Source organism: Phyllobates terribilis, unplaced genomic scaffold (assembly GCF_046119375.1).
Source record: "Phyllobates terribilis strain yellow unplaced genomic scaffold, ASM4611937v1 Scaffold_11__3_contigs__length_659146591, whole genome shotgun sequence".
Lineage (NCBI taxonomy): Eukaryota > Metazoa > Chordata > Amphibia > Anura > Dendrobatidae > Phyllobates > Phyllobates terribilis.
The window spans coordinates 140,537,054-140,564,379 of NW_027362771.1; the positions used below are offsets into that span (position 1 = coordinate 140,537,054).

Genomic DNA, 27,326 nt, shown 5'->3' on the forward strand with positions numbered 1-27,326 from the left:
AGATTCCCTTTAAATAATATATCGGTATACTAGTACAACTGGGCGGAATTACACCAACTAAACATTCCCCCAACCTGGCAAAATGGGAATGAAAAGGAGGGACGTACCTGACCCAACATCTTCAACAGTTTCTCTGCTAACCTTTCTTCATTAGGAAGCACGTCGGGATCGACCTTCATCAGCTTTCCCCAATCTAAAGTCGGAGCCATCTTGATAGGCTGGTGTCTATGACAAATAATTACATATTTTATAACCCTCATGTGAATAAAGGATGGAGTAAAAAGTTAATAAGGCAATTTTAATAAATGTCAGAAGGTGACATCTGTACATGCCCTGAAGTAATGGGTTTTTATGGGGTTTTAAGAACATAGTGGTGGCAGTGCTTCTCAGTGTCTATCCCTTTAGGGCTCATTTAAAGTTGATCATACACATAAAATGGACATCAGCGAGAACCAATCATTTGAGTGGGATCAGACAGCCATCCAATGGCAGATGTAAGGGGAAAGAAGTATTGTGCATGTTCAATGTCAACATGCCTGACCCTTAGTTCTTGTGAGAAATACGCTGCTGCCTGAAACCTCTCTCCATTAGGAACACGTGCACTCTTGGCGTCGGAAAAGTAAATTTCGTCCCTGAGGGCAGTTTAGTATAAAAAACCAAACTGCACTGAACTCCGCTTCCCGCATCTCCGCCGCTGCTCCCACTGTCCGGCACTGGCACAGGTCCTGATGTCAAATCGTCACTGCTGCAGCCAATCAGTGAGCAGCTCTGATCAAAAGTTTTAAAACCAACACAAATTTTGGTTTACAGAAAGTTTGCTGCACCAGTTTGTTAGTCAGATGTCTCTATGGTTAGCGAAGTACAATTAGAAGCATGCGTTTTTACTTTGATTGACAAATGAATCAAGCAATATGTAGAGATTGTGTTGACCCTTATTTTTCAAGACTTCTGTAATCCGCCCTGACATGCTCCATCAGAGAAAATAACTTTACAGGAAGTCCAGGGACTGCACGGCCGAGAGCTGCGGTACAGTTATTTTCTCTGATGAAGCCCACTTCAGACTGGGCCATCTGGAAGAATGATTGCCGGGAGAACAAAAAGTGAGCCCTACCATGAGTCCTGTGCACACTGTAAAGCATCCTGAGGCCAATCATGTCTTCCTAGGGAGTGGGCTCATTTACAATTTTGCCTAAGAACACTGCGAAAAATAAAGGGAGGCGCGAGGCTGAGGGGGAGCGTGGGACGGGGCGGAGGGGGGGCGCGGAGGGGCGGCGCGCGGCGGACGGGGAGGAGGGGCGGCGCGCGGGGGACGGGGAGGAGGGGCGGCGCGCGGGGGACGGGGAGGAGGGGCGACGCGCGGGGGACGGGGAGGAGGGGCGACGCGCGGGGGACGGGGAGGAGGGGCGACGCGCGGGGGACGGGGAGGAGGGGCGACGCGCGGGGGACGGGGAGGAGGGGCGACGCGCGGGGGACGGGGAGGAGGGGCGACGCGCGGGGGACGGGGCGGAGGGGCGACGCGCGGGGGACGGGGAGGAGGGGCGACGCGCGGGGGACGGGGAGGAGGGGCGACGCGCGGGGGACGGGGAGGAGGGGCGACGCGCGGGGGACGGGGAGGAGGGGCGACGCGCGGGGGACGGGGAGGAGGGGCGACGCGCGGGGGACGGGGAGGAGGGGCGACGCGCGGGGGACGGGGCGGAGGGGCGACGCGCGGGGGACGGGGAGGAGGGGCGACGCGCGGGGGACGGGGCGGAGGGGCGACGCGCGGGGGACGGGGCGGAGGGGCGACGCGCGGGGGACGGGGCGGAGGGGCGACGCGCGGGGGACGGGGCGGAGGGGCGACGCGCGGGGGACGGGGCGGAGGGGCGACGCGCGGGGGACGGGGCGGAGGGGCGACGCGCGGGGGACGGGGCGGAGGGGCGACGCGCGGGGGACGGGGCGGAGGGGCGACGCGCGGGGGACGGGGCGGAGGGGCGACGCGCGGGGGACGGGGCGGAGGGGCGACGCGCGGGGGACCACACCGCCTGCAACATGTAGTAGGTTCCAGCGATACAGCCTCTGCGCCGTGCACAGCAGCCGTATGCAGTAACTGATATGTGTTATAAGTTGGACATAAAAGACAAAAATGACAGAAATCCCTCCACTGTTGTCCTGTCAGAAATATCCAGGACGTATCCCTATACACACTCCCTATACACATCTATCACACGTTCACTATCCGCACTCCCCTAATACCTGCATCCATGAACTCACCAATAGTGTCTCCTAAGCCGGAAAAGAAGAGATGGCCGCCGGCCCGCTACTGCTCCATGGTTACTGGGCCCCTAGCCTGTGACTGCGAGGTGACATGTGTCACAGACTGGGCTCAGCGGATCCCCCTTATAACATCAATCCTGCCCTGGCGCGTCACCGCGGAGGAAGCCGGGAAAGTAGAAGCTGAGGCGCGTTGCTAAGAGACGCATTACACAGCAGACTCCCCAGAGCCCCTCCTCTACGTGCTAACGGTGACGGCCGGCGTGTCACGCCTCGTTCTGGCTCAGTAGCCACGCCTCCTGGGAAGGGAATGGGGTCTTATGTCTTGTGAATACCCTTCATTTCCCTGTAGCCCCTGTGCTGCTCCCCTCAGCGCCAGTCTATAAGGCGAGGGTCAGAGCCTCATGGCGGTATTACCAGCTGCTCCGGAGCCTCCGCCACTACCTCGCCAGCCCCATGAGGTCATTTCCGGGTGTTTGAAGCCTGGGGGTGGAGCTGCCGTCCTTCTCTGTCATGGCGGCTCTCACAGCTCGGAGAGAAGCCCATTGATGCTACTGTGTTACAGAAGACAGCGGTGTGTACAGAGCCCTGCGACAACAGCAGTCAGGACCCAGCGGCCATAGCGCAGTGCGGGGAGAGTAAGTGACAGGAGCAGGTGATCACCACAGGACCGGGCATATGGCTGCTGGGAGGCTCTGGCTCCTGTTGTTACCACAGGACCGGGCTTATGGCTGCTGGGAGGCACTGGCTCCTGTTGTTACCACAGGACTGGGCATATGGCTGCTGGGAGGCACTGGCTCCTGTTGTTACCACAGGACTGGGCATATGGCTGCGGGGAGGCACTGGCTCCTGTTATTAGCACAGGACCGGACATATGGCTGCGGGGAGGCACTGGCTCCTGTTATTAGCACAGGACCGGACGTATGGCTGCGGGGAGGCACTGGCTCCTGTTGTTACCACAGGACCGGACATATGGCTGCGGGGAGGCACTGGCTCCTGTTATTAGCACAGGACCGGGCGTATGGCTGCGGGGAGGCACTGGCTCCTGTTATTAGCACAGGACCGGACGTATGGCTGCGGGGAGGCACTGGCTCCTGTTATTAGCACAGGACCGGACATATGGCTGCGGGGAGGCACTGGCTCCTGTTGTTACCACAGGACCGGACATATGGCTGCGGGGAGGCACTGGCTCCTGTTATTAGCACAGGACCGGACATATGGCTGCGGGGAGGCACTGGCTCCTGTTATTAGCACAGGACCGGACATATGGCTGCGGGGAGGCACTGGCTCCTGTTATTAGCACAGGACCGGACATATGGCTGCGGGGAGGCACTGGCTCCTGTTATTAGCACAGGACCGGGCGTATGGCTGCGGGGAGGCACTGGCTCCTGTCCTCGCCACAGGACCGGGCGTATGGCTGCGGGGAGGCACTGGCTCCTGTCCTCGCCACAGGACCGGGCGTATGGCTGCGGGGAGGCACTGGCTCCTGTCCTCGCCACAGGACCGGGCTTATGGCTGCGGGGAGGCTCTGGCTCCTGTTATTAGCACAGGACCGGACATATGGCTGTGGGGAGGCACTGGCTCCTGTTATTAGCACAGGACCGGACATATGGCTGCGGGGAGGCACTGGCTCCTGTTATTAGCACAGGACCGGGCGTATGGCTGCGGGGAGGCACTGGCTCCTGTCCTCGCCACAGGACCGGGCGTATGGCTGCGGGGAGGCACTGGCTCCTGTCCTCGCCACAGGACCGGGCGTATGGCTGCGGGGAGGCACTGGCTCCTGTCCTCGCCACAGGACCGGGCTTATGGCTGCAGGGGTGGCACTGGACTCACATTATCACCGTCTGATTGGGCTTGTTGCCAGCACTGGCTCATGTTCTCCCACTGTACTAGGCAGCGGGGGTGGCATTGGGCTAATGTTATCTTTACCAAACTGGGCATGTGGGCTCACGTTATCACTGGCAGACCGGACATCTGGGTAACGGGAGTGGTTCTGAGCTCACTTTATCCCTGCCAGTCGGTGCATGTGGGCAGTAGGGGTGGCACTGTGCTCACATTATTTCCACTGGACTAGGCATGTTTGAAGTGGGGGTGACAATATGGGCAGTGGGGCGGGCGGGTGGCACTGGGCTCATGCCACTGACTGCTGGACCCATATGGGCAGCCAGGCAGGCTGGTACTGGGTTGATATCAACTACAGGGACGGGCAGCATGCCTATAACCTTACTGATTGAATTGTAATTGACTTAAACAGGAAAGGTTTATTCTGATTTCATGTCAGATATTGAGAAAAACATGCATATGTGTCTTTTATATAGTGTATGTAAACTACTGGTTTCAACTGTATGTAGATGATAGATAAATAGATATATAGATAATAGGCAGAGAGAGATGGAGACACACACAGCCCATTATACTCGCCTATGTAGAAGCCTTTTCCTTCCTGTGGGTCTGCAGCAGTGTCTTTATTTCTTTCTTCCAGTTGCATGAAACCTAAAATGCTGGCAGGAACTTCAGTCTTTAGAGAGATTGAATGGTGGAGGAAGAAGCTTTCAGCTCCTTGTTCCAGTTCAATTTCTCTGTCCCTTCTAACAGCTGATTGCACTGGGTAGTCCAATCGGCTGAGTCCTGCCACTGCTGGCTTACTGTGTGCCATCACAGGGAGGCTGAGGCAGGGGGAGGGTCTGTCAGTGACTGGGGGTGGTGTCTGCCAGACAGGAAAACTCTATACTGGGTGTGACCAGCTCCTCCAGAATCAGGAGAGCTCTGGTTACAGTGCAGAATGCTGACAGGGAGTATAGTACACACTGTCAGCATTCTGCAGTCTAGATACACACACAGAATTGGAAAAGAGCCCTTTACAGGGAATCTATCACCCCCTGGAACTTATCAGACCTCTAATATGGGCATACAGGTTATAGAAATGTAAATCTATACCTACCTGTATGACCCCCATATTAGAGGTCTACTTGCTTTGTAATAGCTTTCTATTAAATTTGTTTTGGCAAGCTTCCCGTCCGGGGGACGCGAAGAAATCCACACCTATTAGCTTCACTTCCATATCCCCCCCCTCTCCCCTGCATGTCACAGGGCCCTGTGACGTGCAGTTCCCGGCCGGATCCCGCGCCTGCGCAATTTACCCTGTACAGAACGCGCAGTATCCCTGCTGTCTGTGTAGCCTTGTGCGCAGGCGCTGGGACTTTTGTCATTGGTAGGACAGCAGTACAGCATTCTCTCACCTCACACAGTGGTATCCTCCAGCTCAGAAATCAGACTTCAGTCTCCCTCTCCAAAGGGGCCAGAAATATCATTACCAAATTTATATACAGTGTGTATGCATACTATATCTATTATAGCATATATATTTTATTTATTAGTCTACCCTGCTGAAATGCCAGGTTTTTTTGTCATGTAAAAAAAAATCATTCCAAGTAGTCATTTCAGAACTCTTTCCACCTTTGTCACTCAGAATCTGTACAACTCCATAAAGTATCAAACAAATCATTTGGTTGTGTAAGTGTGAATACCCCCTCATAATGGGGAATGTGGTTGTATTCAGAATTAGCCTATCACATTTAATCTCATGTTAAATAGTCAGTACATAGCTGCCATCATTTTAAAGTGAATCTCACTAACCCCATATACAGTTTAACTGTTCTAGTACAATTTTCCTGACATTTTACAGCAAATGGCAGTCATACTACTCTTTATATAGTGCCAGCATATTCCGCAGCGCTTTACAATTCAGAGGTTCATATACAACAGTCATAAGTAACATAACTAAAGATAATACAATAATTAAAGCAAAAATAATGACAACCCTGCTCGTAAGAGCTTACAATCTACAATGAGGTGGGGGTGACACAAAGTACAGGGGCTTATTTACGATGATGGTCCAGCCATCTTGAGGGGATGAGGGATAGATGAAGGCTGCATGAGCAGTCACCAGCCAGTATCTGTAGTGCTTTTGGGTGCGGTGGAGTTTGGTAGAGAATTATGTTTGGAGAAATAATGAATGGGCTATAAATGTATAAAAGGACTTCGATTAGGGAATGTGATAGGCCGCCCTAAACAGATGTGTTTTTAGAGAGCACCTAAAACTGTGTAAGTTGTGGTTCGTCCTAATTTCTTGGGGTAGAGCATTCCAAAGAATAGATGCAACTCGAGAGAAGTCTTGGAGCTGAGAGTGGGAGGTATGGATTCGTGCGGATGTTAATCGAAAGTTGCTTTCAGAGCGTAGAGAACGGGTAGGACAATAAACAGAAATAAGGGAGGAGATGTAGGGGGTGCCGCACTGTGGAGAGCTTTGTGGGTGAGAAGAAGCAACTTAAATTGGATCCTATAATGTATGGGCAGCCAGTGCAATGACTGGCATAGGGTGGAAGCATCCGAGTAACAATTAGCCAGAGCTAGTAATACAGAGCTGGTAATCGTCCAGTTACATTGTGGTGGAAATTAGAGGTGAATATGGTTGAAATTTCTATGACATTTAACAGTCTTCATCATGTAGTACACTGGTTTGATAATTTTCAGATCAATCTCCTGTTATGAAGAACAAATGCTAGATTCTATGTAAACTTCATGAGCTCACAGAGGTTCAAGTGGCAACGCAAATAAAAGAAAGCCTGGCCATCCAAAGGGGCCAAAACTAATGCACCTGTATAAGGCGGCAACAAAGCTTCCTATCAGCAGAAATCACGCCAATATGACGGGTATAGGAAGCGATATCTATTATTTACGGATCGAAGTACTACTAGATCCTGATTTATCTCAACTAACACAAAGTAGAGATCTCACTAATGAGCGCAGGCACCGGCGATCTCTAATGGCTGAGGCATAATGAGCACTAATCTGAGTTAATCCAAAGCGCACTGTGGAAGAGCAACGCAGTGTGAATAGTATAAATAAAATACTGTGGATTGCAGTCCAAAACGGAGATATTTAGAATTGATATTTTAGAAACATAAGATTTTAAATAACATAAATAAAAGTAAATTTTTATATTACGTCAATTGGATTAGTCTGTGAACACTTTATTTGACTTTATTTCTATAAAATATATTCTCTGAAAATATTAGTTTGTTTAGCAATTGAATTGTACAGATTATGGGTGACATTAAAGGTGGAAACAGTTCTGAAAATAATCTTTTTGTGATGTTTTGTTTTTTTTCTTTACATGACATAAACCTGGCATTTTGATGAGGATGTGTGTATGTAGAATTTAATTAAATTAAGTGACTTTAACTTCCCAGTCTGAAGAGGAATATAGCCCCACGTGGAAACCTTTCATTGACAAGAACAAAATATTCTAAACCCTTCAAATATTATACAGGGTGATTAAAAAACATATATATATATATTTGGTGCGAAATGATAGCCTTGGTATTCATCACCAAGAGAGCATTACAACTGTCTTTAACACGAAAAGACTCACTATATATTCAACTGCTATCTATACACTACAAGAATGCACACCAGTTTTAGTAAACTGGACCACTGCTGTACGATGTGTCTAATTCATTAAGCAGCTCATACTACTTAACCCCTTCACAACATTTTTTTGACATACCCATAAGTTATGGTCGTATAGAGATTCCCGACCACTAACGTATGGGTAAATCATGGCGATCGCGCGGGGCACAGGAGCCGCTGGGTGCTCAGCTTAAGTTAAAGCCGGAACTGCCAGGAGCAGTGACTGCACCGCCTTCGGCATTTTAACCCCCTAAATGCCGCAATCTAGAATGATCGCAGCATTTAGAAGTCTGGGAGAGGGAGGGTGCCCCCTCTCGCCTCCGCAATGTCATCGAGCAGGCCTGATCGTTGCCATGACAACCTTAGGTTGTCATGACTACCTCCGTCAGCCAGCTTCGGCAAGCCTGTTAGATCATGCTGAGAGCATGGTCTAAGAGGCTTGTCAGTGCAGCACTGACAGGTATATTGCAATGCTGGTGCACTGCAATGTATTATCAGCGATCAGACTAATAAAAGTCCCATAGAGGGACAAAGTAAAAAAAAATCCAAAAATAATGAACAAAATAAATGAAAAAAATATACCAATACATACACACAGTGTATATAAAATAAAAAAAGTACACATTTGGTATCACCACGTACAGAACAACCCGACCTATAAAACTCACTAGTTAACCCCTTTAGTGAACACCATAAAAAATAAATGAAAATCATGGCAAAAAACAATGCTTTTTCATCATACCGCAAAACAAAAGTGGAAAAAAACTAGATCAAAAAGACAAATGTAAATAAAAATGGTATTCTTGAAAAAGTAATTTTGTCCCGCAATAAACAAGCCACCATACAGCTCTGTCAGTGGAGAAATAAAAAAGTTATAGCTCTCAGAATAAAGTGCAAAAACAGTTCTTTATTTATATAAAGTAGTTTGTGTAAAAGCGGCAAAACGTAAAAAAATTATATTAATGTGGTACTGCTTTAAACTTACTGACCCAAGGAATAAAGCTGCGTTATCAATTTTACCACACGCAGAACGGCATTAAAAGAAAAAAAAAATTCCTGAATTGCTGGTTTTTATTCTGTCTCCTAAACTTGAGCTAGAAAGCGATCAAAAAAATGTTTTGTGCTCAAAAATGGTACCAATAAAAACGTCAACTCGTCCCGCAAAAAAATAAGCCCTCACTTGACTTTGTCGGCCGAAATATAGGAAAATTATAGCTCTCAAAATATGGCGATGCAAAAACTTGTTTTTTCAATAAAAAGCGTTTTTTAGTGTGTGACAGCAGCCAAACATAAAAAATAAATAAATGTAACTCTGTTATCGCTGTATTCGCACCAATCCGAAGAATAAAGATGTCTAATCGCTTATGCCGCACGAGGAATGGCATAAAATAAATAAAACCAATTCTTCACCTGCTGCTGATTTGTTCATTCTGCCTCCCAAGGATCGCAGTAAGACTCGGCTCACATTTATCCTGCGCTCTATGCTGAGCGCTTACATCAGAATTTCAGTGTAAATCTCTGAAATATGTGATTCAAACGGAACCCCTGGTGGAAGATTCCTTATAATGAGGCAGATGGAGGCACTGTTTGATCTGTGATCCAGCAGTGTCTGTCTTAAGAGTGCATAAAATGCGCAGTTGGCGACAGTTTTGTGCATCTTTGAAAAGGACACCGCTGAACACAGGCCAGACTGAGTCCAGAGTAATTCTGATGCCTCATAGTGAATGGATCCCTCCGGGGTTTCATCTGAATCACATCATTTGGAGATTTAGATAGAAACCCCAATGTAAGTTCTCAGCGTAGAGCATCGGATAAACGTGATCTAAAACGTTATGTAAAATGTTCCCAACAAAATCTTTAACTCAATCCACAAAAAAAGCAAGTCTCCACTCGGGTCCGTCATCTGTTAACGGAAATATAGGGGTCTTCAATTTTATCGGCGTACTCAGAAGAAATTGCACAACAAATGTATGGTCCATAATTTGGTGTTAAATCAATATTTTGGTTGGATAGAAGTACATTTTTTCCTTCCACATTGCTTTAATTTTGGTGAAACCCTTAAAGGGTTAATAAACTTTCTTGAATGTGGTTTTGAGCACTTTGAGGGGAGCAGTTTTTAAAATGGTGTCACTTTTGGGTATTTTTTTTGTCACTTAAGCTCCTCAAAGTCACTTTAAAAGGGATGTCCCAAAAAAATTGATTCTGTTGGAAAAAATGAGAAATTACTGATCAATTTTAAACACTTCTAACTTCCTAACAACAACAAAAAAATGTTTCAAAGATGATTCTGATGTGAAGTAGACCTATCTGGTTTAAGGGCATAAAAATTTTAAGTTTAACAAGTCAATTGAAAAAATTGGCCTGGTCATTAAGGTGCAAACAGGCTGGGGATTCTTTTAACTGGCATGCTCCTTGCCAGAAAGGTATTCCAGGCAGAGATGAGGTACATTTCTAGAGTAAGCTACTTTACTAAAGCGTCATATCTTTCCATGAATTTGACGAGTGGTCATGACTGCGCCCCATTCCACACATGCTCTGCGCATGTTTGTGTAGGTGGTCGAGCCTGGCATGAAAACTCCAAAAGTCACAGTATTTTTCAGCAACTTTTGAGTTGCGCAAAAATATTGTGACTTCTTATTGTATTTTACTCCACATTTGCGGCATAAACACCTTACCTTAGTGATATATGGCATTCTAAGCATCCATTAATGAGATGATACTTCTGCTACACACCTTAATTTGACAGGCTCCCCTGCATTAATTTAAAGGTAGACCACTCTTGCCGAGTGTCTGCTGTAGGGGGTGCCAAAAGTTTAGTTCAGTATCTGACCCTTCCCCTGGTAGGTCCCTTTACCAGTCAGCCTAATATTTTCGGTCACTCTTGTTGTGGCCGGAATTGAATGGCACCAGCATAGTTGTAGATGACTGATCTACTGCTCTATGGGTGTGACACAGCCGAGCTCTGTACTCTGCTGTATCTGTCAGATCCATACACACTGAAAAGCTCCAGAGGTCACTCAAGCCAATTTTTCAATCCTGTCCTCAGTGAGGAGGATCTTGGTATCGGATCCCTGTTCTAATGTTTGTTGGGGGTTACAGCGGTGGCACCCTCAACAGTCAAATATATTTTTGTCTATCCTCTGAATAAGTGATAAATTCCTTTCATGGGATAGCCCTTTTAATAAATGTGGACATTATAATCAAGTTTATGAGGAGTTTCTCTGGACTTTTCCAAACATGTATAGACCCAACCTGACCAGACCTGTAAGATGGCACAGGTAGCGGTAGTCAGTCCATGTGCGGGGGAGACCATACTGTATGCCATGCTTGTAGGGGTAAATACAGCATGTTATTGCTTTTCCTAATTGCCAAGGGTAACTTTATCACACCAATCTGCCTACTTTCTATATGATTGTTGAGGATTACGGTAGATATATAGATAAATATAATCATCATTAGTTTTCCATCCCTTAGTATGTGAATACGCCAGCTGATAAATGGGGCTCATTAGAAGCACTATAAACCCGCAGCTGATTTCAAGCCCTCTATGACTTGTCCCTTCCCATCTGTAATGACTGTTCAGCCTGTTGAATTGCTGTTTTCCTTTTTTCTGTAGCCGGACATATTTTTGATGTGATTCCTCTGGCTTTCTGCTAAGTTTCTGTACCCACAATTAACTTTTGACTTTACGAAGAGAGTTTGTTTCTTCACATTGCTGTCATGTGAATGTGCGGTGTTAATTTAGGGTCAAGTCTAGTTTCTGAACAATGAATCCATGGTTTGTGCTGGAAAATTGGAACATGTGTACTGTTAAGGGGAAATAAACAGCTGTCACCCTCCAACATTTAGGAAGTATTAGTCGCCTTGCAAACACGAACGTTTTGTAAGAACCGTACATGGTTTATATAAAGTGTCATGCATTTAGGAGTCCACTAAAGTGGTGAAATTGCTAGCGCACATGGCATGACATGATACGTTGTATGCAACTCACTAGGCATATCATGTACTTCAAATACACCATCTCTTGACTGGCATACCTCAATAAAATGTACCAAATGTGCACTTTGACTCCTCGTAGCGGTCTTTTTTTTTTTTTTTCTCCCTTTCCTGATGAGTGTCTAAAATACCGAACTTTTGGTTAGTGCATGTCATGTACTCGGGTTGTATATTTTTTCTTTTAATGTCTGGCACTTATATTTTGATGAATCCAACCTACCCCCTTCTAGTAACGAGGCAAATATGTCTATAATGTCGGCACATGATCAGACTCCGTAAGAAAGTGAAGTCAATCAATACGCATCACAACAGAAGTCTGCTTTCCCTGGCAGTGCTGAGGGTTTCGAAACGACCGGCAGCGCCCAGACTCGACCCGTGATCCATTTAAACTTCTTGCCGAGATGCAGGACCCCATGTTCTAGTGATCAGTGGAAGTTTCGCAAGTCAGACCCCCAACTATCTAGGTTTCATTATTCCCTTTAAAATTCCTTTAATTTTTTAAATTTTTGATAATTATATGGCTAATTGGTTGGTTGGTAACATTTTTTATGTCCCTTTTTAGTGACTTAGGTCTCAAGAAAGCTCTTAAGAAGATGGCTGACGTTACCCTAAAAGAAATAGGAGTGTTGACATGTGTTGTCATATTATGTTATTGGAACAGTGTCTTCTGTGGATTTGTCTTTGATGATGTGTCTGCAATTCTGGATAATAAAGATTTGCATCCTACAACACCAATAAAGAAGCTTTTCCAAAATGACTTTTGGGGGACACCAATGTCTGAGGTTAGTGTGAAAGTACTTCCCATTGAAATACTTGGTCAGGTATCTGAATGTCCTCCCCAAGGTCTTCATTATAAGATCACCAATTACTCCGTTCACCAGATATCTGATGGATCAAGCCACAGGATTTTTTCCCCTTTTTCAGTTTGAGCCATATGGAATCTGACAGAAAAACTGAAACTTGGTGTAGAGGCAAAGTAAAGTTCCATGTACTTATGGCTTGTCCTAGTACAGCTATGTGAAAGAGGCCTCAGGGCCGAGTGACTCATTGCTTTCTGTGTGATTTAAAGTGATGCCTCTAGGAGAATACCTCCATAATATTCTATACTATGTTTAGCAATCTGTCAGAAAAATGTGTAAAATCATAAATGCGGATCTAAGGTATGAGCCCATAAACTATGGATGCAATATTCAAGTGTCATCTGACAGGTCAAAAGCATGACTGCATAGCCTTTATTTACACGGTGTTCCAAATTATTATGCAAATAATAGTTTCTCAGATTTTCCCAAATTGCCTATATAAATTGCAGTCATTGTAATTTTCCAGTCAAATAACTATTAGAATACAAACTGCCTATGATAACAGTATATTTTTTAAAAAATAAAAAACTCAAACTGCACTCAAAATGCATGTTCCAAATTATAATGCACAGCAGAGTTTTCAACCTTTTCATTTTAATAAAGAACAAAAAATGGTCATTTTTTAAATTATAAACATTAGCAGGTTATTACAAACTGAAATCAAACAGTTTTCAACTCAAAACTTTATTCTAGGTGATGTTACATTTGCACATAGGACCCCTTGTTCGATGATGGTGGGAGGCAGTTCACATCTAAGCAACAGCTCTGGGAGGGTATTCTGTCCTCATGCAAAACAATTGAAGCAGAAACCATCCAAAACCTGACAAATTCAATGGACGAGAGAGTTCAGAAGCTCCTTTCGAACAAGGGGTCCTATGTGCAAATGTAACATCACCTAGAATAAAGTTTTGAGTTGAAAACTGTTTGATTTCAGTTTGTAATAACCTGCTAATGCTTATAATTTCAAAAATGACCATTTTTTGTTCTTTATTAAAATGAAAAGGTTGAAAACTCTGCTGTGCATAATAATTTGGAACATGCATTTTGAGTGCAGTTTGAGTTTTTTATTTTTTTCAAAATATACTGTTATCATAGGCAGTTTGTACAAAGACCTTTCAATTGTAATCTAATAGTTATTTGACTGGAAAATTACAATGACTGCAATTCATATAGGTAATTTGGGAAAATCTGAGAAACTATTATTTGCATAATAATTTGGAACACAGTGTAGATATTAAAGGGATTTTGGAGTTTTTACAGTCACTCTAACTTCAAATTGGCAAATCCTGACTGTGATTACGCATATCATCAAAATTCCCCTCAACTGCCAGATTTCCTGACAGTGTGTATTATGCATACTGTCAGGATTCCTCTCAACTGCCAGATTTCCTGACAGTGTACGCATACCGTCAGGATTCCCTTTCAATTGCCAGATTGTCCAAGTAGTCAGCAACCACCAGTATGTAATTTTCATATTGGCTGTAACATTCCAACTAGATTCTCATGCGCTTCTCTCAATGTTCAGTTCTGTATGAAAACCATATACTGGTTATGGGCATTACTCACAATCTGTAGTCACATGGCCACTGCCGAAATGTAGCTCAAGCCTGGAAAGCTTCTTTGAAGGGAATCTGTCATCAGGTTTTTCCCACCCCAATTGAGAGCAGATGTAGTGGCAGAGACACTGATTCCATGATGTATCGCTTAGTAGGCTGCTTGCTGCAATCAGTTTTTCTGCTGCAGACTTACCATTTCTCTAAATGCTGAACTCTGTATAACCCCACCCACACCACTGATTGGAAGCTTTCTGGTAGCTTTCTGCCTATGCACAGCGGACACAATAAGTGGTGGGGGCATGGTTAAACAGAGCTCATAAATATGGATGACTACATGGCTGCACACTTCTGTAGTAGTCTTCTAGTGATAAAATAACTGCATTACCAGCAGATAATCAAAACTACAGCAAGCAGCCCAGTAAGTGACACATCACTGGAACCTGGGTCCCTATTTGTACATTATGAGGCTCTCAGATTTGGTGATAAAAAAACTAGTGACAGATTCCCTTTAAAGATGCCCGCAGATGACGCATTCCACTGTGTAGGTCCATAGTCTTACATTTTATGTATCAAATCAGTGCTAAAATGTAAAAAATAAAATGCAAAATCTGTCAGGATGGCGTGACCCTCTTGTTTCTAGGTTCAGTTTCGAGGCCGTGGTATCTTATCCCGGCACTTCTCTATGGAGGGCATTTTATTATAGTTGATGAACAATTCTCCCTTCTTTTTACCATCCTTTACCTGTTTGGAGCCCTGTTCAGTTATATTGATTCTATTCAGGGAAATTAGGGTGAAATAAACAGTTGAATGTTTAATACTTGTCCATAATGAACACTCTCTCATTTTTTTTTAGGACTAAACACTCATTTGAAGCCCAAAAATTATTATAAAGTGACAATATTTTCATGGTATTTCTGTCCAGTAGGGACTACGTTTAATATGAAACCTTTAATCTGCAAACTCAAATTGTCAGATTCTTCCAGCCAGAGGATTCATAAAGAACTTGGGCTAGACCACGTTCTCATACCCTCTGACCTTTACAGAGCGGTTTCACATGTTAAAACTGGGCTCGGTTCTTTGGCTAGCCAAATTTGATATTCTTTTAATACTTTGTTTTTGTGCTTGATTCCTAGCATGGTTAATTAAATTAATGGTATATATTAGGTCACGTACCCTGGTTCTTTGGTAGCTGCTCTATTATCTCCATCATGTACAGACTCCTCAAGCAAGGGGGGAAAAAAAAAAATCATGTCGCTTCTTACCTTCAGCATTAATACAAACTTTTATGTATATATCGACATAGTTGACATTGCTACAGTACTTGAAACCATTACATAGGAAACCCACACAAACACGGGAAGAAGTTGCAATCTCCTTGCAGATGTTATCCTTGGTGGGATTTGAGCCCAGGACCCCAGCGCTGCAAGTCCTAACCACTGATCCACCGTACTGCCGCAACTTTCAACGGCCAAAGCAAATCTATAAAGCGAACAGCATATTTCTTGGCTATCTGTAGTGTGTACAAGGTGAAATAATTCTTTTGGCATCAAACTAATTGTGTCTATCCTTCTTTTTTAGGAGAGAAGTCATAAATCCTATCGTCCTCTTACAGTCCTGACGTTTCGCTTAAACTATCTGTTCACTGAGCTTAATGCAGTTTCTTACCACCTTCTAAACCTTCTTCTCCATGCTGTGGTGTGTGTGATTTTTCTTAAAGTTTGCAAACTTTTCCTGGACAATCGAACCAGCCTGATCGCTGCCCTGCTATTTGCCGTACATCCAATACATACTGAGGCAGTAAGTATGAGAAGAAAATGAGCATGACCATGTTTGTCAATTTTTTTTTTAGATTTGTATTAAAAGGGTTGTCTGATGCCTATAATGCCCTTTATAAATATTTCTTTTTGAGCCCATAACCACTTTTGTAATTTGCTTTATTGCAAAATTTTCTACCATTGTTTTATCCTGTTATTCCCTATTTCCTTTTTGTTACTTTTCTGTAACGTTTTGTTTGAGGGAGTCTCATACAGGTCATCACAGGAAGATGGCCTTGCAGTCACTTCTCTGCAGCTTTTATCACCCACACTGAAACATTGCATCATCAGAAGATGGTGCTGCAATCACTTACTTGCCATCTCTGATAAACTCCTGCTTCTGGGGTGCTAATGGAGAAGTAACCACAGCTTCTGTTGCCACTTCCCACATCAACAATGGCCACTGCCACCACAGTCCCTGTTTCTGACACTGAAGACTTTCCTTAAACTAATCGTCATCAGAGAGCGGTAATGGAAGCAGGGTGAGTGACACCAGTGCTGCCCACAGCTTCTGTCTGCACCCTGAAACAAATCATCAGTGGCTGGCCTGGGTTTAATTCGCCATCCACTGATGACAATTCATTTTAGGAAACGAGGCAGCGATGTCAGAATCTGGGACTGCAGCGACAGAAATGTGGCAGCGGCAACTGAAGATGTGGGTGGCTGGGACAGAAGCTGCAGCCACTTCATCATCACCCCTGAACGAGGACGTCATCGGGGGACAGTGGTGACAGAAGCTATGATCTGTGACTGCAATGTTGTTCCATTCCTGTCAGTGGGGAGTGATAAAAGCTGCAGAGAAGTGATGGCATGACTATCCTCCTGTGACTTCCCATTTGAGACTCTCCTCAAATGAAACATCACAGGACGTTAATTTTAAAGTAAAAAAAAAACATAATATGTAAAAAATATGTCTATTATGAACCTTTAGACTAAGGGTGCACAATGTTTTTTGGCTCAAGGGCCACATTGCCAATACTGAACCAATCCCAAAGGCCACAAAAAAATGTAAAGGGGTAATTACATGAATTCATCACCAGAACAACCATTAGTACATTAATACCGAACCAAGTTTTGAGCATTTGACAAGGATTTTTAGAGTTTCTGCTAAAAAAAAAAAAAATAATAATCTGTGTGAACAGATGCTAACTTAAACACGCCATATCCTCCTCATAATACAGGAACCACAGTACTGATGAGACGCAAGCAGGATCACATATTTACATCCAGGTACCTTATAGGTGACATCTGTTCTGAATGAAGTCGTTCTTCATTTCTTCTCCGTTTTGTCCAGAAGCCATGATGAAATTTCATGGCCAAAACCCGTCTCTGCTGACTTCCCACCTCTGTCTTCAGCAGCACTTCCCGACACTTTATTTTTAAGGGCACTGTATCATTATATTGCCCCATAAATATAATTATTTTATGTACTGCGCCCCTGAATAAATTGCCCCTCTTTGTGTTTTCTGCATAAAATATACCCTCATACTGCCCCTTTCTATAATGTCCCCCACTGCCCCTCTCTATAATAAATCGCCACCTCCCCTCTCTATGGAAAGGGGCAGTATGGGGAGTATATCATAATGTCCACCCTCACTGCCCCTCTCCATAATAACCACCCCACTGCCCAGCTCTATAATATACTCCCCATACTGCTCTTCTCTTTAATGTTCACCCCCAACTGCCCCTCTCCATGATATACCCTTCCACACTGCCCCTCTCCATGATATACCCTTCCACACTGCCCCTCTCCATGATATACCCTTCCACACTGCCCCTCTCCATGATATACCCTTCCACACTGCCCCTCTCCATGATATACCCTTCCACACTGCCCCTCTCCATGATATACCCTTCCACACTGCCCCTCTCCATGATATACCCTTCCACACTGCCCCTCTCCATGATATACCCTTCCACACTGCCCCTCTCCATGATATACCCTTCCACACTGCCCCTCTCCATGATATACCCTTCCACACTGCCCCTCTCCATGATATACCCCCCACAATGTCTCTCTGCATATTGTCCCCACTGCCCCTCGCTGTACTATGTCCACTTTCACCACCTGCCAATTGCCCCATAATGTCCTTGTTTGCCCCTGTATGCTTCTGCATGTCTGCCTCAGTCCCGGCACCGCAGTGTTTTGTCTCTCTGAGAGCACCGCACAGTATTTCTTGCGGGCCGTATGCTGTGCAGGCCTGTTTTACACAATGGAGCACTGACTCCCTGTCCTTTATACATAAACATAGAGCTTTTTCACATCAGTACTTCCATATTTATCAACCAGAACTGGAATATAAAAATGGACAGATTTATTCCCTCTCCTGGTTTGCCCATACAAATACTGATAGAAACTCATTCTGAGGTGTGTTTTTTACTTCAGACATTATCTTCTCAGTAGTGTTTTTTTTAGAATCTGTATGTAAATGATATAGAGGAAATTTGTACAGTATTTTTCAAGTACTTCTGTAGTTCATGAATTCACCAGCAGAGGGTGCCTGAAGACCGCCTGGAAACCATTAGTGTGAGGCTTTATTAATGAGGCTCCATTAGGTGATACGTCCTGACTTATGAAATTGTGACCGATGTATTACTTGTGTCCTAGGGACAGGGTTTGATGTTCTCTTAAATTATTCAGCTCTGTAAGCAATGTCCGCAAAACATCGTTTCATGACTCCTGCTAATACTCAGGACTGCCCAGACACACAATCTCTGCATCAAGTCTAACCTGTTGTAGACCTGGTTTCCTCAAGGTCTGGCACTAGTTATCTGCCTGGAAAAGCTGGATCTGTCGGCTCTGACACGGCAGAGGTCTTCTTGCCTTTTCTGTTATGTTACATGCCTCTAGTGTTCACTCCAAATCCTTTGCACAATCCCTATAGCAAAGTGGATTTATCTGTGACCATTCCCATTGCTTAAGATGTGCATAGCCATGCTTCTCTGGTCTGATCCCTGAGGTTCTCTCTGCTTCTCTCTACAGGTCACAGGAGTTGTTGGCCGGGCAGAACTTCTTTCCTCTATCTTCCTGTTGGCTGCATTTCTATCGTATACCAAATCTAAGGGCTCAGACAATTCTATAGGTAACAGATATGATAATGTGTCTTTTAATGTGATTGTTAGCCCAAAAACTGGTGAAGTCTCGCCAATAATTAGACCGAGTGTGTCTTCTGGTCATTTGACCTTTGTATTGTCCACTTTTCTCTATTGCATATTAGTACCCTTTTTTTTGTATTTAGGCTCATGCGGTCCCACTAACAGTCTTAAAAGGAGTCTTTCAGGAAGATAACCACCCACTCAACTGTTTATATGTTCATGTAGCTCTCTGAAAGATCACCCACACCTTTACTAATGCAATCTTCTTCCCTATCTAAAAATTAGCTTTTTTGTTTTTTTTTAATTTATATTCAAAAGTAGCTTAAGTGCTCTGGGAGGATCAAAGCACTTTCTAAGCCTCAGCCTTTCTGACTCTCTTAATCACTTACCACTGTTTTCGTCTGGAGAAAAAACTGGTTTTGTTACATTAACAGCTTTTAATGCATATTTGTAGGGATACTTTAAGTGTTGGGAATCCCAGTTTTAAAGTGAACCTGCTACATGCTGGTCGATCTATGGACAGCATGTATCAGGCACTGGCTGTATGATGTCAGCAAGGTATGTTTGACTCATAAATGCTGCAGTGTTTCCGAGAAAAATATACTTTAAAAGCTCCTGGGGACCGAGCCACACAGGAGAGACTAGTCAGACAGGACTAGTCAGACAGAGTTCTCCCCACCCACTCCCCTTGAATGACAAGTCTCTGCCTGCATGTGTATATAGGGAGAGACCTGTCGCCCAAGGGCAGCAAATGAGGAAAAGGCCGCTAATATTTGCTGCCATTTCCTGTATTTCCCAGCAATCTGTTTACTGGCCAATAGCAATGACACCTTGACACTGGCATGTGACCACTACAGCTAATCGCTGGCTACTGTGGTCTCTACTGGTGAGAGACTAGAATAGTGGCATAACAGGAGCATCGGTAAGGTAAGTCTATTGTATTCCATTTTTACATATGGGTAAACATTTTTAAGGTGCTGGATAACCCCCTTAGGCTGTGTGCCCACGATGCGTTTTTTAAGAGTTTCCGCAGCGGCAATTCCGCTGCAGAAATGCTTAAAAAACGCATGGTAGAAGGTCTGCCATGTTCCCCAATGATAATCCGCATGTGCTGTGCACATGCTGCGGAAATTTCCGCTGCGGATTATCATTGCGGAAAAAAACACAGCACTACCAATTATTTTGCGGAAGCGCTGCGTTTTCGCCGCCATTGACTTGCATTGGAATGCATGTAATCCGCATCACTGGATCTGTACATGCGGATTACATGCGTTTCAATGTGCGGATGGTACCCGGGTCTTGAGAAGAGGAGACTCTCCTCCGGACCCGGGTACCATAGAACCTGTAAAAAAGAAGAATAAAATAAACATTATACTTACCTTCTGATGGCCCCCCGTGTCTTTGTCCGGGCTTGCCGGCAGATTGCAGTGGACTGAAGGACCTGCCATGACGTCATTTAGTCATGTGACGGGTCACGCGACCGCTGATGTCGGCAGGTCCTTTCAGTGTACCGCGAGCTGCCGGCAAGCCGAGACGCATTGAATAAAGACTTCGGGGGCCCTCAGAAGGTAAGTATATATTTATTTTTTAACATTCTTTCGGTCACACTATATAAATCCATGCCGGTTGCATGTATTTATATAGTATGACCAAGTTGTCAAGCACTTTCCAAGTGATGCTAAAATCTCTTGGAAAGCCCTTGACAACCCGCATGCAGAAATGCATGTGAAGAGCGCTTCACTTCCACTTGTCCCTGGCAGGAAAAACGCATGTACAATCCGCATGCGTTTTTTCTGCCAGGGAGATGCAGAAACGCTCAGGAAAAAATCCGGAGCATTTCTGCATCGTGGGCACATAGCCTTAAAGTGATTTTCCTAATTGAATGTCTTCCAGTGGTTAGCAAGTTATCTCCTATACTTAGAATAGGGGATAACTTGCTGACCTCTGGGACCCTTCAGTTAACTCGAGAGTGGTTCTCTGCAAGGCTTCTTTTGAATGGAGTGGAAGCCAAATATGTGCCCCACCAGTCTATTTACTGTCTATGGGACTTCTGGGAATAGCCAACATCTGGACAAGGCTTTCTGATAACCTTTGATTATGGGACGATAGAAGCTTTGTTCTGCCTAAGCTCTGGCAAACACTGGGGCTTTTAAATATCGTTACTCCGTTTCCTACAGACAAGCAGGTCAAGACATTTAGTCCAGTTGCTAAAGAAAATGCATTGTAAGATGTTAAAAGAGCACTCCGATGTTTTATTTTTTCATATTTCCCACTTTAGCAGTCGTGTGTGTAATGAGTGCGTTAATACACTTACCGGGCGCAATCTTTCAGCCATTTCCGGTTTGTTCCGGCACCATGTGACCGCATTTATAAGCTGCCGGATCACGCAGTGTTTTCTGTGTGCAGCGATGGCTACTTTCTCATTGCAAGTCTATGAGACTCTCTAGCCTTGTTCTGAGAAAATGGGAAAAGCGGTGTCCACTCCACACGCCAGACACTGTGTGACTCAGCAGGTCACGAATGTGGTGCAAGAAGACACCAGAAATGGCAGAACTACTGCAACAGTGAGTATATTATTGCACTTATTAAACATCCACAAGAAATGGAGAAATAAAATATTTCACTGCAGTGCTCCTTTTGAATAGAGTTTCTTTCAGGCAAAGTTCATTTTAATCAATAGATCTTGGAATAATAATAAGTTCAACAATTGGATGTGTTTATATAAAATGTCCCTGTGCTGAGATAATCTTATAAATGTTCCCCTGCTGTGTACTGTGTAATGGCTGTGTCTGACCGTGCAGGGACATGGTCTGATCATACCACAGCTCCTGGGCGGAGGAGAGCACAAGAGTATACAGACAAGATAGCATGCGGTAATAGCTGATTCTTTTTGTGAGATAAAACATTTCTCTGCCTGTTTTTAAGCCTGTTTTACCTCACAAAGAATCAGCTGTGATCCCCTGCTGTCCTGTCTGTATACTCTTTATCTTCCTCCACTGCCCAGGAGATGTGGTATGATCAGACCATGTTCCTGCACGGTCAGACACAGCCATTACACAGTACACAGCAGGGGAACATTTATAAGATTATCTCAGCACAGGAGCATTTTATATAAATACATTCAGTTGTGGAACTAATTATTATTCAGAGACCTGTTCATTAAAATTAACTTTGTTCATAGGAAGATCCCTTTAAATGTTCATTCAAAGTGTTCGACTTTGACTTGAGATTGGTCTTTTGCTGTAGGAAGTTCACTGCCGGTGTCAGTAATCTGCTTGCCAGCCTGTGTTTACCCAGCATAGTCTTTCTTTGGACTGGCATGGATAGTGTAACTCTATCATTCCTTCTGTTTTCATAGTGTGGACTCCCATTGCTGCCGCTGTGTTCCTTGTTGCGGTTGCAACTCTGTGCAAAGAGCAAGGGATTACTGTTGTTGGTATTTGTTGTGTCTATGAAGTCTTCATTGCTCAAGGGGTAAGAAGCTTTGATTTATTTGCTTTTACAGGGCGAAAAATGTGAAATGTCATCCAATTGTGTGTATAAAGTGAGTACTCAGTGGGGGGGGATGTTTAGAGATTGGCACTCCTCTTCCCTCTGATAATAGGGGCAGTAATGAGCTATACTGTATTTTCTAGTGTAACTTAGCCCATGCAAGCTAAAAGCCTATGTACAGTTTTCAGGCAGATTATACAGTTTACATGGGTAATATGCTATCATTACATGTGTTCCTTATTCTATGGCTGTCTAGAATTCGTCTGGGCTGTAGTATATTCTGTAACTTTGTATCGGTAAATAAATGCAATTTTAAAGCGACCCCTCTTTTTATATACATTAAGTTAATGTTCCCCCTTACAGAACTTTGACATACCCACAGAAGGGAGCCAAACTTTTCACCAATCATGCAGTTACTCTCTAGTTATGCCTAAGCTTTTCCATAGATTTGGTTATTTTCAAGAACCCCCTTAGCTGATCTTGATTAAAGGGTTATTTCCATAAGTTAAATTTGTAAAGTGCTTGTAATAAACGGGCAGTTGTGCTATGTACTCATTCAAAACTGGCCTAGTTCTGCTCAAATATTTACTTCTTTAATTTTCTGTTGTGGACAGGTCTGGACCCTTGCATAGCCTGTGCAGTCTGTTGTGGGAAGAATCGGGACTTTCGCATAGCCTGTGCAGTCTGTTGTGGGAAGAATCGGGACTCTCACATAGCCTGTCCAGTCTGTTGTGGGAAGAATTGGGACGGACTCTGGACAGACTATGCTAGTCTGTTGTGGGAAGAATCGGGACTTTCGCATAGCCTGTCCAGTCTGTTGTGGGAAGAATCGGTACTCTCACATAGCCTGTGCAGTCTGTTGTGGGAAGAATCGGGACTCTCGCATAGCCTGTCCAGTATGTTGTGGGAAGAATCGGTACTCTCGCATAGCCTGTCCAGTCTGTTGTGGGAAGAATCGGTACTCTCGCATAGCCTGTCCAGTCTGTTGTGGGAAGAATCGGTACTCTCGCATAGCCTGTCCAGTCTGCTGTGGGCAGCTCTGGACCCTCGCATAGCCTGTCCAGTATGTTGTGGGAAGAATCGGGACTCTCGCATAGCCTGTCCATTGTGTTGAGGGAAGAATCGGGACTCTCGCATAGCCTGTCCAGTATGTTGTGGGAAGAATCGGGACTCTCGCATAGCCTGTCCATTGTGTTGAGGGAAGAATCGGGACTCTCGCATAGCCTGTCCATTGTGTTGAGGGAAGAATCGGGACTCTCGCATAGCCTGTCCAGTATGTTGTGGGAAGAATCGGGACTCTCGCATAGCCTGTCCATTGTGTTAAGGGAAGAATCGGGACTCTCGCATAACCTGTCCAGTATGTTGTGGGAAGAATCGGGACTCTCGCATAGCCTGTCCAGTATGTTGTGGGAAGAATCAGGTCTCTCGCATAGCCTGTGCAGTCTGTTGTGGGAAGAATCGGGACTTTCGCATAGCCTGTGCAGTCTGTTGTGGGAAGAATCGGGACTCTCACATAGCCTGTCCAGTCTGTTGTGGGAAGAATTGGGACGGACTCTGGACAGACTATGCTAGTCTGTTGTGGGAAGAATCGGGACTTTCACATAGCCTGTCCAGTCTGTTGTGGGAAGAATCGGGACTCTCGCATAGCCTGTCCAGTCTGTTGTGGGAAGAATCCGGACTTTCGCATAGCCTGTCCAGTCTGTTGTGGGAAGAATCGGTACTCTCACATAGCCTGTGCAGTCTGTTGTGGGAAGAATCGGGACTCTTGCATAGCCTGTGCAGTCTGTTGTGGGAAGAATCGGGACTCTTGCATAGCCTGTCCAGTCTGTTGTGGGAAGAATCGGGACTCTTGCATAGCCTGTGCAGTCTGTTGTGGGAAGAATCGGGACTTTCGCATAGCCTGTCCAGTCTGTTGTGGGAAGAATCGGTACTCTCGCATAGCCTGTCCAGTCTGCTGTGGGCAGCTCTGGACCCTCGCATAGCCTGTCCAGTCTGTTGTGGGAAGAATCGGGACTCTCGCATAGCCTGTCCATTGTGTTGAGGGAAGAATCGGGACTCTAGCATAGCCTGTCCAGTATGTTGTGGGAAGAATCGGGACTCTCGCATAGCCTGTCCATTGTGTTGAGGGAAGAATCGGGACTCTCGCATAGCCTGTCCAGTATGTTGTGGGAAGAATCGGGACTCTCGCATAGCCTGTCCAGTATGTTGTGGGAAGAATCGGGACTCTCGCATAGCCTGTCCATTGTGTTGAGGGAAGAATCGGGACTCTCGCATAGCCTGTCCAGTATGTTGTGGGAAGAATCGGGACTCTCGCATAGCCTGTCCAGTATGTTGTGGGAAGAATCGGGACTCTCGCATAGCCTGTCCATAGTGTTGAGGGAAGAATCGGGACTCTCGCATAGCCTGTCCAGTATGTTGTGGGAAGAATCGGTACTCTAGCATAGCCTGTCCATTGTGTTGAGGGAAGAATCGGAACTCTCGCATAGCCTGTCCAGTATGTTGTGGGAAGAATCAGGTCTCTCGCATAGCCTGTGCAGTCTGTTGTGGGAAGAATCGGGACTTTCGCATAGCCTGTGCAGTCTGTTGTGGGAAGAATCGGGACTCTCGCATAGCCTGTCCAGTCTGTTGTGGGAAGAATTGGGACTCTCGCATAGCCTGTCCAGTCTGTTGTGGGAAGAATCGGTACTCTCGCTTAGCCTGTCCAGTATGTTGTGGGAAGAATCAGGTCTCTCGCATAGCCTGTCCAGTCTGTTGTGGGAAGAATTGGGACGGACTCTGGACAGACTATGCTAGTCTGTTGTGGGAAGAATCGGGACTCTTGCATAGCCTGTCAAGTCTGTTGTGGGAAGAATCGGTACTCTCACATAGCCTGTGCAGTCTGTTGTGGGAAGAATCGGGACTCTTGCATAGCCTGTGCAGTCTGTTGTGGGAAGAATCGGTACTCTCGCATAGCCTGTCCAGTCTGTTGTGGGAAGAATCGGTACTCTCGCATAGCCTGTCCAGTCTGCTGTGGGCAGCTCTGGACCCTCGCATAGCCTGTCCAGTCTGTTGTGGGAAGAATCGGGACTCTCGCATTGCCTGTCCATTGTGTTGAGGGAAGAATCGGGACTCTCGCATAGCCTGTCCAGTATGTTGTGGTAAGAATCGGGACTCTCGCATAGCCTGTCCATAGTGTTGAGGGAAGAATCGGGACTCTCGCATAGCCTGTCCAGTATGTTGTGGGAAGAATCGGTACTCTAGCATAGCCTGTCCATTGTGTTGAGGGAAGAATCGGTACTCTCGCATAGCCTGTCCAGTATGTTGTGGGAAGAATCAGGTCTCTCGCATAGCCTGTGCAGTCTGTTGTGGGAAGAATCGGGACTTTCGCATAGCCTGTGCAGTCTGTTGTGGGAAGAATCGGGACTCTCGCATAGCCTGTCCAGTATGTTGTGGGAAGAATCAGGTCTCTCGCATAGCCTGTGCAGTCTGTTGTGGGAAGAATCGGGACTTTCGCATAGCCTGTGCAGTCTGTTGTGGGAAGAATCGGGACTCTCGCATAGCCTGTCCAGTCTGTTGTGGGAAGAATTGGGACTCTCGCATAGCCTGTCCAGTCTGTTGTGGGAAGAATCGGTACTCTCGCTTAGCCTGTCCAGTATGTTGTGGGAAGAATCAGGTCTCTCGCATAGGCTGTCCAGTCTGTTGTGGGAAGAATTGGGACGGACTCTGGACAGACTATGCTAGTCTGTTGTGGGAAGAATCGGGACTCTTGCATAGCCTGTCAAGTCTGTTGTGGGAAGAATCGGTACTCTCACATAGCCTGTGCAGTCTGTTGTGGGAAGAATCGGGACTCTTGCATAGCCTGTGCAGTCTGTTGTGGGAAGAATCGGGACTTTCGCATAGCCTGTCCAGTCTGTTGTGGGAAGAATCGGTACTCTCGCATAGCCTGTCCAGTCTGTTGTGGGAAGAATCGGTACTCTCGCATAGCCTGTCCAGTCTGCTGTGGGCAGCTCTGGACCCTCGCATAGCCTGTCCAGTCTGTTGTGGGAAGAATCGGGACTCTCGCATTGCCTGTCCATTGTGTTGAGGGAAGAATCGGGACTCTCGCATAGCCTGTCCAGTATGTTGTGGTAAGAATCGGGACTCTCGCATAGCCTGTCCATTGTGTTGAGGGAAGAATCGGGACTCTCGCATAGCCTGTCCAGTATGTTGTGGGAAGAATCGGTACTCTCGCATAGCCTGTCCAGTCTGTTGTGGGAAGAATCTGGACTCTCGCATAGCCTGAGCAGTCTGTTGTGGGAAGAATCGGGACTCTCGCATAGCCTGTCCAGTCTGTTGTGGGAAGAATTGGGACGGACTCTGGACAGACTATGCTAGTCTGTTGTGGGAAGAATCGGGACTCTCGCATAGCCTGTGCAGTCTGTTGTGGGAAGAATCGGGACTCTTGCATAGCCTGTCCAGTCTGTTGTGGGAAGAATCGGGACTCTTGCATAGCCTGTCAAGTCTGTTGTGGGAAGAATCGGTACTCTCACATAGCCTGTGCAGTCTGTTGTGGGAAGAATCGGGACTCTTGCATAGCCTGTGCAGTCTGTTGTGGGAAGAATCGGGACTTTCGCATAGCCTGTCCAGTCTGTTTTGGGAAGAATCGGTACTCTCGCATAGCCTGTCCAGTCTGTTGTGGGAAGAATCGGTACTCTCGCATAGCCTGTCCAGTCTGCTGTGGGCAGCTCTGGACCCTCGCATAGCCTGTCCAGTCTGTTGTGGGAAGAATCGGGACTCTCGCATTGCCTGTCCATTGTGTTGAGGGAAGAATC

At 45.6% G+C, this 27,326-nt stretch overlaps 2 protein-coding genes across 4 annotated transcripts in view; one reads left to right on the forward strand and one right to left on the reverse strand.

Moving 5' to 3' along the window:
* Positions 1-2,671, reverse strand: part of CEP290 (centrosomal protein 290) — a 227,368-nt gene extending 224,697 nt beyond the window's left edge. The window contains exons 1-2 of one of the 2 annotated variants that reach the window (XM_073651634.1): positions 2,251-2,671; positions 108-225 (exon numbers count right to left, since the gene is read on the reverse strand). In XM_073651634.1, coding sequence (XP_073507735.1) covers positions 108-209 — 102 coding nt within the window. In that variant the 5' untranslated portion in view covers positions 210-225; positions 2,251-2,671. The remainder of the gene's footprint in view (positions 1-107; positions 226-2,250) is intronic. The other variant, XM_073651633.1, reaches the window with a different exon arrangement.
* Positions 2,672-2,701: 30 nt separating this feature from the next.
* TMTC3 (transmembrane O-mannosyltransferase targeting cadherins 3) overlaps positions 2,702-27,326 on the forward strand; it is a 107,489-nt gene continuing 82,864 nt past the window's right edge. The window contains exons 1-5 of one of the 2 annotated variants that reach the window (XM_073651635.1): positions 2,702-2,824; positions 12,281-12,500; positions 15,713-15,931; positions 18,932-19,031; positions 22,403-22,518. In XM_073651635.1, coding sequence (XP_073507736.1) covers positions 2,799-2,824; positions 12,281-12,500; positions 15,713-15,931; positions 18,932-19,031; positions 22,403-22,518 — 681 coding nt within the window. In that variant the 5' untranslated portion in view covers positions 2,702-2,798. Of the gene's footprint in view, positions 2,889-12,280; positions 12,501-15,712; positions 15,932-18,931; positions 19,032-22,402; positions 22,519-27,326 lie in introns of both variants that reach the window. The other variant, XM_073651636.1, reaches the window with a different exon arrangement.